The following is a 14211-nucleotide window of genomic DNA, read 5'->3' as shown; positions in this document are numbered from 1 at the left end:
ATACCTGTGTTCACAATAGTCAGAATTTCTAGCTACTTTTCACGTTATGAAATCATCTAAATTTTTTAATGCATTTCTAGGAGTCACATTGCCGAAAGGAGATGATTGAGGAGAGGTATATGAGATATAAAGACATAGTGACTTCTTTGCAGCAGCAGCTGGAAGATTCAAAGCAAAGAGTCAGGCAAGTCAAGGTATGTGTGTGTACTCCACTTCTCTGTCCCAATTACTTTCAGCAACATAACCTTACCTTATTAACTCCTAGTACAAACACAGACTGAAATCATGCATGTTCTGTTTCATATGGCTGGCATGGCTGATGGCATGGCAGGTATATTGACATGGCATGAAATTTGATGAATTAAAGATTGCCTTCATTGTAAGTGCCATGGATACTTTCCAAAAAATCTTTAAACTTTCACAGAAAGGTATCTTATTGTGTCGTACTACTCTGAAGTGTTTACATGCTTTGTCAAATTACTGTCTGCAGCAATTTTTTAATTGTTCATTTTTCTCTTGTCCATTCAAGTAAAAGATATAGAAACCTGTTTCCCCTATAAAAAGGTTGACTAATTTGTAAATTACATGTAGTAATTCTTCAGTAGTTGATATTTCCATTCTTTGCAAACAATTCTGTATGATGTCTCTTTCATACAGAAATTAAATCCAGGCAAACAGCAGGGAAGTGATTTGCTAAAGGTCACTCACTGGACTTACAGCAGTGCTAATCATGAATAACTTAACTCCCTACAATACAAATCCAGTGCTCTTCTTTAGAAACTTTGCCTGTAATGAGTTCAACTTTCCAATTATTAACATGCTTTCTTTCCTTTACTAGCTTGTTCATTGTCATATCATTGTCATTGTGATAGTAGCTTACTTCAGCAGAACTACGATTTCTTATGGAAGTGTTTGAAATAAGTTATCAGACCTGAAGAATCATACTAGTATTTCTGCTACATGTCTCAATCAAATCAGTTTCTTTGGCAATGCATCATGCCTGTGTCTCTAAGCAAATGAGCTCAAATCAAGGGTCACACACTCTATGAAAAAGATGTTTGTGTTCCCCAACTTATATGTAATCGTCTTCCTTCTGTAAAATGAGGACATACTTGTAGCATGTCTTTTAAAAAGTGGAAAAGGTAAAATAAATACAGAATGTTATAGCTTGGTAAGTTGCTGTTGTCAGAAGGTACTAACTTACTTGAAAAAGCCATCTTGATCTTCTGTAAGAAAGAATTGAAAGGAGGAAACAGGCACAATCAGTATGCTGCTGGTGATAATCTTCAGTATCTTGAATTTCTCTTCCCTCCACAGAAGCATTACTAAATCAGTAACTACTGAAATTTGGAAAACATTGAAAAGCTAAGTGGAATGCAATCAGCTGACAGTAGAACATAACATTGCACTAAGCTGACTGAACTTACTGAGCTTGTGTGATTTGAACTCAGTAATCAGAATCCAGTACAAAGCTTATTCCAAAACAATTCTCTTTCTTTAGACAGCCGAGAGCATTTAATGGTTTCCATTTAGTCAGGCCTAATTGGGTTTTTGCATGACATACAGTACTCTTTGCTGTCACGGCTGTTGCAAATAGAACAGAATGTTCAAAACCAAGTAACAGACGGGTGCTAATCTGATTTCAGTGATCAGGCTAGCTTAGACTAAAAAAAACCTTTTTAATGCTTGCCTTTCTCACCCTCATTTGAAACTAACTCAAATGCCTTTTATTTATTTATTTATTTATTTTAGTGTTTGGCAGTTGGGAGTCTCTAAAATTGATTGCTGGAAGAGTGTAGGTTTGAGGACACCAAAGTTGATTCTTTCTGATATTGTTGGTTCACCCTGTATACATATTGCCCCTGCTATACAAAGTAGACAGATACTTGTTAGGTGATAAGAAAATTCATGTTTCTTATAAAATTTTTACATTGATCATTTTAGATGAAATTACTTCTGAAGTTAATATTTTTCCTCTGTTATGTTTTTCTTTCTAGCCTTTCTTATAATACACTTGCTTCAGCTTGCTCACCAGCATTGATGTCAGGCAGGCATTATCTAATCTTGTGTCTCAGTCTTTTTTTCATTTTAAGGAGGAAAAATTAAACCAAAGTTGAATGTTTCTCTAAAAGCAGGTCTTTTTCTTTCTTTCTTATGGTTTCTTTTGTCCCCACTCAATCTTCCTACTCTTCTGTAATCTCGTCAGATGGCTTTAAAATGCCTGTTGCTTAGAAGCCCAGAAAATCATAATTTCTTTTTGTATGTTTTAAAATGGAAGATTTCCAGTAGTAAAAGTAGGCCATAGGCTGGCAGAATACCATCAGGTACAACAATCTTGATTTTTCAAATAAGGAAGGGCCAAATAATAGATAAAGGTGAAATTGGGGGAAAACCCCATAAATATAACATATTAAAAGAAAATAGCAACAGAAGCAAAATTAAAGCAGAAAGCCAGAGGAAAACTAGAGATAAATATTTTGATGTAGAGATTCAAATATTTTAGGAGAGTTTCCCTGCCACACACTATTGACCATCTACTCAAACACAACAGATGTGATTGTCAATGAAGCATATGACAAAAGGCATATTATACATTAATATTTCTGTAAAAAGAAAGCCATTTTGTATTGCAGGTACTGTTAGAGGCGCCTTTCTTGTTTAAAGCTCTTCTTTTAAAGCATTTCTGGAAGCAGAATAGAAAGACAAAAACTTTTTATTCTTTAAAAATTGTTATTGTGCTATGAACACTTTAGCTATTAAGTCTCTCATCAACACATAAGGGGATTAATATGTATAGTTCTCATTAGTCTTAACAGGAGTAGATCCTTCTTCAGTGATGGAACAAAAGCTTATTGTATCTCTAAATTAATGTAAATTTTTTTTTTGTTTAGTTTTCAAATCTTATGTATCAACATAAAATTAAGTATCAACATAAATGATAAATTGCAAGATGTTTTAACAAAATTCCCTGAAGCTTTTTATGATAAGAATTCAGCAGTAAAATTGTGTGTTTTGTGAATTGATGCATTTATTCATTATTACATCTTCTCATTTCAAGAAACTGAGTAATTTGGATACCAAGCCAAGCTTTTAATCTTATTTTGGATGGTATTGTAACTGGGGACTACTTGCTGCAGAGCTAATAGAGATTTTTCAGGGATTTTTGTCTAAATTACCTTTTTAAATTTATCTTCTCTTTTTAGCTTATAGACCAAATGACTTTCCTCACCAAGAAGTTATGCTGTATGGGTTTAGCCATAAATAGTAACATTGTACTTAAAACTTTATTTTATGGTTTAACAAAAAATTTCAAAGCACCTTTAGGTATTTTGATATGAGAAATCAATGAACTTTAAGTTTCCTCAGTGTCAGAGAAAATAGATTTGTATTTATTACTACTTGTGGAACTTCAGTGAATTAGTATGAACCATTCATTGATGAGGAAGTCATTATTCACTGATGTCTGCCCTGCTGATATGGTATGTGCTGAACTGTGGATGTGATGTGAATAGGAAAGAGCATTTTTACAACATGCTGTAGTGGCAAAGACTTGCAGTGCTGCCAGTGCTTTTCTCAAGGCAAAGCAGTTTTTTGCAGACATTTATAGTGGTGAAGTGGGGATAAAACTTGTAAGCAAATTAATTTGAACCTAAGTGCAATACTGAGAATGCAGAGAATTCAAATCAGGCTTTTCCATTGTGTGTGAAATCACAGCATATGCCTGTACGTGTGCTACTACTTTTTGTTAAAGTTTTCCGCTGCTTGATAGTAACAGATAAAATTATTTTTATTTGGTTCCCATAGGATGTGAAAATGGATGCTGCAATTTCTGATGTAGAAGTGGCTGCTCACTCTTCTAGCTGGCGAACTCAAAACAGCTTTTTGTGCAGCTCACCGCTTTCAAGTTCAGGTTGTAAGTATTATATCACAGAAAAAAAATCTACAGGTAACATATATTTTTCTTCCTGGATGAGTGAGACGCTACTTTTCAAAAAAAAAGTGCTGGAACCATCTTAAGTATCCTTCTGTGTATTAGGTTTTTTTGTTGTTGCCTAGGAAGTACTTCATTGCATCCCACTGACAGTTGTTTGGGGTTTTTTGACTGGTGCATTCAATATATTTTGTTTATGTATGCCAAAGAAAAGGGCTGCCCTTGAATTCTGAATCTCTGCTTAACGAGTCATACCTCTGTAAGCTGTGTAGACCCTCTGGTCTTCTGAGGGACTCGAGAGCTGTCCTCAAACATGGATTCTTTCCAAGATCTTTAATGTGTACCAGTTAGTCTCATGCTTGTGTAGCATTTTCTCAGTGAAAGTTGAATTCACTAATTCTACTTCAATAGTTTTTTTTACTGTTTTTTCTCTACCCCCTTGTACATATACAGCTTGTGTTCATGTGAAGTCATGGGATCTCTGATACAGTTGGAAAATGCTCAATAAAACATAGGGCGTATTGGGTCTTGATTGGGAATGTAGGCACACCTTTGCATGAGTGTCAAAAGTGACTTAAAAACCAGGTTTTTAAGGGGGTTTTTAAGCATATCAGTACATGGATATCAAAACACTTCTCTTCAGAAGGGTATAATCTTCCATTTATTTTCAGTATAGCCAGTTTGTGTATTGGGAACATATTTAGAAAGTTACATTCTATTGAAGCCTCTTTCAGGCTTCATTGCACTTTGAAAACATTGCATCTTAGAATGAGTGCTGTGGTACATTACTGCTCACCAGTAAGTCCTGAGCTGATCTGATGAGGTTAAAGGTAATTGGTTTCTCTTCCTTTCAGAATGGGTTGGGGTTAGTATCTTTTACAGAGCACACTGAATAACAGTAGTGGGAATAAAGCATAGGAGCTAATACCTCCATATCATCTGTACTTTAGGAACACTTTACCTTGTCTCAGAGTTGGTTTTTCTGTTTTCCCAAACCTCCTCCCTATCAAAGTCTTACAAATCAAAGTGCAGCTGAACCTGTTTTGGGTATAGAAAAGAAGTAACTGATGCCTCACAGAATGTTCAGATAAATGGCCTCCAGCAGTCCCTTCCAGTCTAAAGAATTCCAAAAGTGGTCACTGCAAAAATTTACTGAAATTTAAAAATGCCACTTAAAAGTTCCTAAAATATTACAATGTCTTTATACTGTTTTAATCTGAATTAAACAAGCTAAGACTTTGTTGCTTTAAAACTTTTTAATAAATTTTAGGCAGTTTTAAGAGAAATAGGATCCATGAGATCTGAATACCAATCTGATGAAACAGTTGTGCATATTTATTCTCTGATTCAACTGGTTTTTACCAGCACTAAGTACTAAATTTTCTGGAAATAAAAAAAATAAATTATTAACAAAAGACAGTGGTCAATTCACTACTTATTGCTTATAGCACTGAAATATGTGGATTATTCCACAGACTTTGGTTTTTGACTGATTGTTACTTTATGCTGAAACTGATTTCCACCAGTCAAATGTGTATTTTGAAGTTGTTGGTATAGTTCTTGAGGGCAGTGAAAATTCTGCTGTGGTATTAGCATTAAGGAGATTTTTCAGGGGGTGGCAAATGAAAAGTCAGCTACTTCAATCATGATAGTCACAAAAACATAATGAACTTTAAATTTCAGTAATGATATTAATTAATTATCATTTGAGACTTTGACACTGAAGTATAATTTGACATCTTTGCTCCCAAACCTACTGTAGCTTTTAATAAATCTTCCTATACATGTCATCATCTATTTTCTGTGATTAATTGTTTCCTCCTTCAGAAACAGAAGGATGGAATTTTTTTTCTTTCATTTGCCTTTTGGAGCAGTGTACAAGCCTTTGTGATTTATATTTCCCCATTCCATCTCTCTTCAACTCATGAAGCCTTACAGACTATAGATTCAATAACTAGTACTAGAAGCTTCCTTCCCAATGTGGATCTCCTATGACTTGTGGAGAGCACCTGGAAGGAGAGCAGAGTCATTTGATATGATTTAACTTATTTGTGAGGGAGATAGTGGGATTTAAGTTTAAAATTGGTTGACGAAAGAAGGACAAATTATATGGAAAAAGAAATAAGGGAACAACAATCTGTTTCCGTATATATATATATATATTTACTAAAAATTTGCCAATGCAGCAAGCAGCTAAAAGGAAAGTAATTAACATCAACATTGTGTTTTGTTTCTGATATAATTTCTGCAATTATAAAAGCTTTTGCATTACAAACATATTTTAAAATATGTTGAGGGAACGCGCTTTTATTTCTGTACCCATTTTCTTGGAAATTAAGAAGTTGAAATGAGAAAATAATTTATTCAAGAAAACATTCACTAGATATGGTTTGCAGTCTATATTATTATCAGACCAAAATGATTAGTCCAGACAGTCACTACTAGTTGTTATCTAAAGAATAATCCTCAGAAACTGTTTTTACGGCCACTGTATTTTCCTGAAATTTTGAGTACAAAAGTCCCTAGAGTTGCACATGCTTTGCATTAGCTTTGTGAATTGAGTCCTGCTTTTCTCTTTGCACATTTCATCACTTTGAGGTTTTTAACCTGGATGGTTTCCCAGAAACCATATGTCTTAGAGGCTTTCTATTGTTGTTGGGAATTTATGTTCCAGGGCTTCATAAGCTGTGATGGACAACATTCTTGTGTCAACATCGTAGGAAGTAGGACTGACACCACAACTGAATAAAACTGAGTTGTCCTGAATGTAGGCTTTATTGTCAGAACAATTAACTTTTGCACTGTATTGCTGGTGCCTGTCTTTATCTCTCTATGTACACTTTTTCATAAGTTCTTAAGACTATTTTTATTGGCATTTATAAATAATGTAACGTACTTACAAGTAAAGAAACATTGCAACATCGCTATGCTGTGGGCACCCTTCTAGAACAAAACCTAGGGCTGCTTAAACATAAGAACTTGGAATGACTGGAAACTTGACATCATCACTTAGAAAAATGCAAATTGAATTAGTTAAGCAATGAACGTTCTTTATGATTTTTTGCCTTACTTTGAATACTGTCCACAGGAGGTACCACTGACATAGCGTACAGCAGCAGAGCTTTGAACCAATTCTGAAAACTTGATGCTGAATACTTAGAACTCACTGTAATACCAATGTTCCAAACACAGTGATTTCATTCTTCTGAAAGTGAAAACATCTCACCCCTACTAACCAAACTGTGAAGTCTTGCTCCTTGTTAAATAACTTTTGGTTATGTACTGCTACAATTTTACTGGATTGTTAAAAACTGCACTCTGGATATTCAGTAGGACAACTTTTCTTACATGCTTGTGCTATAAAGAAGGCAATTAGAAGAAGGGTATGTTGTATAAGCTGCTAGCCACTTTCTTCCCTTAATTTCTACCTTTTATTAAATGTTTGGATATTTGACTTTTTTTCTTCAGCATTTTTTGATAAGATGTTTTGTCAATTCATATTGTTTGCATTTTGATGCAATATAATATATTTAGAAAGATTCACTATATATGTACCCTGCTGTGAAGGTATGTACACAGTATGACATTGTATGAGCACCTGTTCAGTGTCACTTGGTGACTTAAGTCCATTCTGTTGGTAAAGATATTCCTTCACAAATTTTTGAGAGGTTTGTCTTACCTTATTTTAACAAATGTTCTGGAAAAATAAATGGAAAATATATCTTAGTGAAAGAATTAAATATTTTTAAACAGTACATTTCTTATGTATAAGAAAGCTCACGGCTATGCCTGTATTATAAAGTATTAAAATCTATTTCTCTAGAAAACAGAGAAAATATTCTCTTCTCAGTTATGAATATTTATTACTTGCTGAATAAATTATAATATCATATAATGAAATACATGTTTTAAATAAAAACTAATGGGCAGTCAACGAAAACCAAGAATCATAGGTTTGAAAAGACCTCTAAGATCATTGAGTCTAACTGACTTAATGTATGATTCTGAAGATGCTTAATCACCTTTTTTGTGTGACTTATTTCCAGCACTTAGGAAAGGAATGGTTCCTTTGGATACAAGTGGCACCAAGGAAGATTCTACTAATGTTGCTGTTAGTGAAATGAAGCTGCAAGCAGACGGAGGAAAACAGTAGAATATTGTATGAAACCACACCAGTTTTCTTTGTGGTAAATTCCATTCCACTTTTTTTTTGGTTTTGAACAGTAGTAGTTCCATCTGCTGCAGGAGTGGTGCACCCTTAATGATTCAACAATTGCCAAACACTCAAATGAAAGAGCATCAAGAGTGATTTTGATGAACTCTTTTGATAATTTAGGTGACTTGCACACCAAAGGCTTTCTGAGATTTTGCTATTCTCTTGTAATTTGTTTTACAGTCCTCTTAGATTAAATTTATTGTATTCCTGAAGTACTGTGAATACCTGTGACATTAATCTTTGCTATGAGCTTATTTACCCCTATACAGGAATTTTTCTGACACTTGTTTTTTAATTATGTTTAGTAACATTATTAATAATGAAAAAATAATAATGAATTTTTTTTCATTATTAATAATGAAAAAATTCAGAAATTGCCTATTACTATGAGAGAGAGTAATTATACAGTGTTGTACAGGCACATTTGTGATTTTAGGTCCCTCCGTTTGAAAAAAATTATTTAAGAAAGAAGTAATAAAACAAAATTTTCTCAAAGCAAGTAAAAATTGGCTTGAGGCTCAGCATATATGTGTTATAAGTTGCTAGAATTATTCTTCTGGCCAGAACAGTTTTATAAGATGGCCTCAATCAAGTACTTTAAAGAATTTGAATCTCTCCCATCTGTATCAAGAGTGTTGAAAGGCACTTCTGTGTGGCTGTGAAAATTTTAAAAGCAATGTTTAATGTTCATTTATTTATTCTGTTTTGTTCTCTATTAGAGAAGACGTGTTATATTGATTGTAAAATACTATGGAAATACAATATTGCACATTTGTATTTGTTCAGATATCACTATTCCAAACAAATTGGACACAATTTTGCATTACAGGGGTCTCAAAGAGCAAATCAACGAAGAATTTTCTAAGAATTCTGCTGTCTAAAGAAATGCAAGTGTTTCTGATGGTTCTTGTTTTATTCTCCTCTCAGCTACTTCTGACTTGATCAGTGCTACTGTGCCTTAAAAGATTTGCCAAAGCTATCAGAGTACTGTAGCAACATTAACACCATTCAAACAATTTTGTTTTGCAGGCTTCTGTCATATTTAGGAAGCCTATTTCTTCTCTGAAACACTGTTATTTTTTCGCACTGTAGGTGTCTCAGGTATAATTCACAGGCCATGATGTGCCATCTCAAAAGAGGACTTCTTTTTTTTTTTTTCCCAATACTCTGATGAAGTGTTCTGTAGTCCCAGTGGATGCTCTGGAAAGTGCACTTCCTTGACAATCACCTTGTCTTCAACCTGTTTCAAACAGAACAATATACTGAGAACATCAGAATCAGACACAGAAATGAGACAAAGATTGAGTTTATTCTCTGTTCATATTCCATGAACTTAAATTGCTTAAAATGTTAAAAAAAAATCTGACATGGTTAAAAAGTTTTCTTTGCCTTTTGTTGTGTATTATGCTGTGCATGGTAGCACTGGCATTGGCTTTTTGCAAATTTCTGGCACATCTCCTCATTCAGAGGGTCAAGAAAACAAAACAGGCACATCCATCTGTTCTGATCTCAATGGCAATGACAGGAACTACAAAAAAAATCAACAAATAAACTGCTCTCTACAAAGAATGTGGATGTCATGAAACAGTGTTAGATCGAGCTACAGCTACTATAAACTAAACTCACTTTAAGTGGATCCAAGATTTGTAATTTATTGTTTTTATTAGATCAGAGCAGAGGTGGAAATATGTCATTTAAAACATTTGAACTGGTTTGGTCTGCTGAAACTTTAAAAATTGCAAAACTAAATGTCACCAGCTTGCAGACTTTATGGTACCTACAAATTAAGGCTAAAGCATAGAAAGGTCACTTTAAAATATACTATTAAGCAGTAAATCATGTTCTCAAAACACCTTATGTGGGAGTGAGGTCTAGTGCATGGATTGCTGATGGATAACTGTTTTACCAAAGTTTAAATGTTTTTTGTGACATGGAAGTAAATAAATGAGCCTTTGAGAGTCTTGGCTGAGAAGTAATACCAGAAATATAATGTCCTCTCTTTTTCCTAAGGAATTTGTAAAAATCATACCATTCTATGTGTTTATACATTTTTTTCTGACTTGTAATTTAGAAATCTGAAATATGTATTCTTAAAACAGGATCACTACTGCTTTATGTTGTTAGAAAGCTAAGGATAAGCAGTCTGATCTCCCTCACTATTACATCAAGTATTCAATCGACTTTTTATATAGGACAGAAGTTACTACTGGGTGAACAATTCTGCCTTTAAAACTTTAAGTATGTTCAGTGCTTAGTATATTTGCCTTTGCCCATGTGACTGGATTTTCATCAGTTTTATATCCTTTTATAAAATTTTCTAAAAGGGGTGGAAGTACAGAAGAGATGTCAAACCACACACACACACAAAAAAAATCTTACTGAGTATACTTATGGACTCCAAAGCCAGGAAATTCTTTCTTAAATTTACCCTTTTGGCATGGCAGTCTAGATAGCGTGTAATATTTGTCTCACTTCCACCTTTGATAGAGGTTCATATTACAAAGTGAATTTTGTTTCCTCTTTACTGAAGGCTAAGGTTCCGTTCATGACATTATATGAAACTGTCCCTTTGTGGTTTAAGAAATAATATTTTTTCCATATTGGTCTGAAATAATACTCTTCTGCACAGTTTCAGTTTTTAAAGTAGAAAAGCAGATAATTTTTAAATAAAAGTTTTTGTATATTTCACATCTTAAAAATTGCTGTCCCTTCTGGTAGCCAGATTTTTTTATAATTTAACCCTTTAATGACCTGTTACGCAGTTCTTATCCTAAGCAGTGGTTTTCAGTAATCAAAAATGTGGTATTGCACACACAAGAAATGATGGTTTAAATCTTTGTTCTGTTTAGCATTTGGTAAATCAGGCAATTTTTAATGTATGTACTAAGTACATACAGATTTTATAAGCTAGTATCAGGATTTTTTTTTAATGCTCTACTGAAATACAGTGCTTCAATATTGTGCTTTTAAAAATGCATTGGCCCTCTATTTTAGCATCAAATAGCTGTCACATGAATAAGCTATAAATTTTATGCCCTTCAGTTCCTAATGTTTTACAGCAGACTTGAGAGTATTTAATTACTTTCCAGATTATATTTACTAAATAGCCAAATAATTTATTTTTATTGCGTAATTATGTTATCCTAAGAAGAAATGTCAAAAAAAAATTTTAAAAATAAAATTTTACAGTGCAAAACAAAGCAATTTTCTTACATTTGCTTCTCAAATGTTTGATGAAAACCGTCATCAGTGATGGTGAATGTACTCCTTGGATATTCAAAGCTCAGCCACATTTTTACTAACTATTACAGCAAAGTAAAAAAATATATATATATGAAAAACCCATACAACAAAGAAACTACTATTCTAAATTCCATTTCTGAGCTAAGGAATCTACATATCAGTTCATCTCTGGCTTGCAAGGCATAGTCTCTGCACTGGTAGTACTGAATGGTTTTTCATGAATGAAAATGCCAGTATTACTCTGAAAGGAAATCAGTAGGTATTTTTGTTACACTCATAATTTTTATGGCTAAAAATGAGAAGTCTGCAACCTGGATGCATTCTCATATCTATAACATGGAGAAAAATTTTTTCATAAATTTTTGTGGCACTGCTTGTTACAGTCGAATTTTACAGTATCTGTGTTAAACTCCTTGTGTCTGCAGTGTGTTAGTAATGAATTTATCTCTTTCTAAGCCCTTGTCACCCCACAGAAGTAATTGATGCTGAAGTTAGTGTGAGCTGCAGGTCAATAGCTGACAGCACAGCCTTGTCAAAAATGGATGTGCAGGAGGACATCACACCAAGTCCTGTGATTTTGATGTAATTGTAGAATTTAGAAGCAATTGTAGAGGAAAACTAACAGTAGAAGGGATGAAAAGCAATTAATGATTAAATTAAAATTTCAGCACATTTTTATTCTTGTTGCCTAGCTTAAAAACTGCCTTATAGCTAATATTTACATCTGAATAAAAGTGATCCCTAAATCAAATTCCTTATTGGATAATTTTTTTTTTCATGCTTAAGTACTTTCAACTCTAGCACGTCTTAACTCTTTACTGTAAGCATGTCTGGGCTGCTGTGAATATGAACTTAATTGCTTTTCTATGTAAATAACTAAATTAGATTTTAAATCTGAACAATATTTTAGTGCTCTGTACAAGAGTACAACATGGCAGAATCCAATAACCAAGTCATTCAAAAATCTGCAATGCTTCTGGGAATGTTGACAGCAAAAATGATGGACATTGCTGTGGTTAAAATCTAGCAACATCCAACTGTTATCATTTGTGCTAACAACAATAGCTCTCCTGTTTCTAAAGCTGAAGTTGCACTTCTGTCATTTTTCTGTCTGAAATAATGAGATTTTTTTTCTTTTCCCCTTATAATGACAAAATCTGTAGTGTGAGAATATGCAGTGATGATATTTTTAAATTTCTAGTCTTTTTTTTTTGGGAATCTATTGGGTGCTATTTGGAACTAAATATTTTTGTAACGTGGTTGTTAACATGTTTTTGTTAAATTATTACATTTAAAAACATGAACTCCAAGGAGATGTCTCTTTTAGGATAATTTTACTGTCTGTTTTTAGGGACATGGCTCCTTGATAGGCGAGTAAGTACAACAGTTGTTCTTGAGTAGTCTGTTATTTTCATCTCTCTTCAGACCAGAGTTGTTTTGATGTTAGACTGCTTTTCTCATCTGCCATCTACAGTGCACTAGTGTGTCAGAAGACATACCATCATTTCCTCACCTACCCACTGTCAATAATTTTGGTAGTTTATGTTCCCATAGAATTACATTAGTGTTGATGGCAGTTGCTTCTTCTAAGCTCTTTTCATATGAACTCTGACCCTCTTATTTGTTTCATAAAATAAAAGCTACATAGTAAATGGACTAACATCATGTCACATACTGTCTAATTTTAAAGATTATTCCACAGGCCAAAGTAAATGTCTCTTACTACATTTGTCTAGATTTTTTTCATTTTGCCAGCATTGATTCTACCATCAGTTTGTAGAAGAAAATGGTAAAGGATAGACTTTGCTGCAATAACCCTGAAATATTATTGATTTGAGGCAAAAAATTAGACTACAACAAATGTAGGACATCTGTCTAAGTGCTTAGTCTGGAACTTAAAATACTCATGTTAAAAAGTGTGTTTCTTCAGTGTGTTAATATCAAATCATCTTCCTTACAAACAGTTGCTGACACCGAAAATATTTTTGAAAAGTGATACTGAAATTTGCTAAAGATGATCAAAAGGATTTCTGTGTCACTCACAATTAAATAAGCATGGAACTGGGAAACATCCCAATTTATGTTTCTGGCATGAGGCTCTTCACAGAAACCAACAGGGATACAGTAGTGTACTTAGTGTGGAAAATGATGAAGATGAGCTGTGTTTTGCTGGTGGCCAAGGGAACAGTTTGCATCTCTGGCTGTTTGGTGTAGGGAGCTCAACGTGTGCACCATTTTTATTGAGGCTTTCACTGCCGGGTGCAGCACTGACAGCACCCTTCCACTCAAATAGCTGCAACCATGAAGACATCATGGAGCTGGCAGAACTTTTGTTACATGTTTTGACTAACAGAATGTCAACAAGTCCATTAGAAACCTTGGAACTGTTTGTTTTGTCTTCACTGGAGCAGTCTCCAGTGCAGTCATAAAGCTGGAAGATGCAGAAACCTTTGTTCAGTGTGAGCTACATCAGCAGGGAGGCTTGCTAGCCATGGAATGTGAATCCATTAGTATGTTGTCCATTGATGAGTTAGAGGTCTATAAATTAACAAAAAAACTAATCTAAAAAGTTTTTAAAAGTGAGAAAATTATTCTTATATAATAGTAAAAAAACTCAGCAAATATGAAAAAATGAAGTATCAAAGTCAAGAAACACTTCATTTTTTCCAGAATATGAGTAATTGCTTAAATTTCAGTAGAGTGACAGACTAAAATGAAGGTCCTGAATATGTTAATCAGCAGACATCAACCCACTTCATATCATCTCTTAATGTGTGAGACTTGCTCATTTTGATTTAGACTTAACTATATTCCATACTTA

General features: G+C 33.8%; 1 protein-coding gene across 2 annotated transcripts in view; it reads left to right on the top strand.

The window, feature by feature from the left end:
* CEP128 (centrosomal protein 128) overlaps nt 1–8413 on the top strand; it is a 96337-nt gene extending 87924 nt beyond the window's left edge. For both annotated transcript variants that reach the window (XM_041397521.1, XM_041397512.1), the window contains 3 exons: nt 81–194; nt 3805–3913; nt 7978–8413. In XM_041397521.1, coding sequence (XP_041253455.1) covers nt 81–194; nt 3805–3913; nt 7978–8084 — 330 coding nt within the window. In that variant the 3' untranslated portion in view covers nt 8085–8413. The remainder of the gene's footprint in view (nt 1–80; nt 195–3804; nt 3914–7977) is intronic.
* Nucleotides 8414–14211: the final 5798 nt, after the last annotated feature.

Source organism: Onychostruthus taczanowskii, unplaced genomic scaffold (genome assembly GCF_017590055.1).
Source record: "Onychostruthus taczanowskii isolate IOZ18803 unplaced genomic scaffold, ASM1759005v1 scaffold1, whole genome shotgun sequence".
NCBI lineage: Eukaryota > Metazoa > Chordata > Aves > Passeriformes > Passeridae > Onychostruthus > Onychostruthus taczanowskii.
The sequence above is the reverse complement of the archived record's forward strand: the minus strand, read 5'-3'. Positions and strand labels throughout refer to the sequence as shown.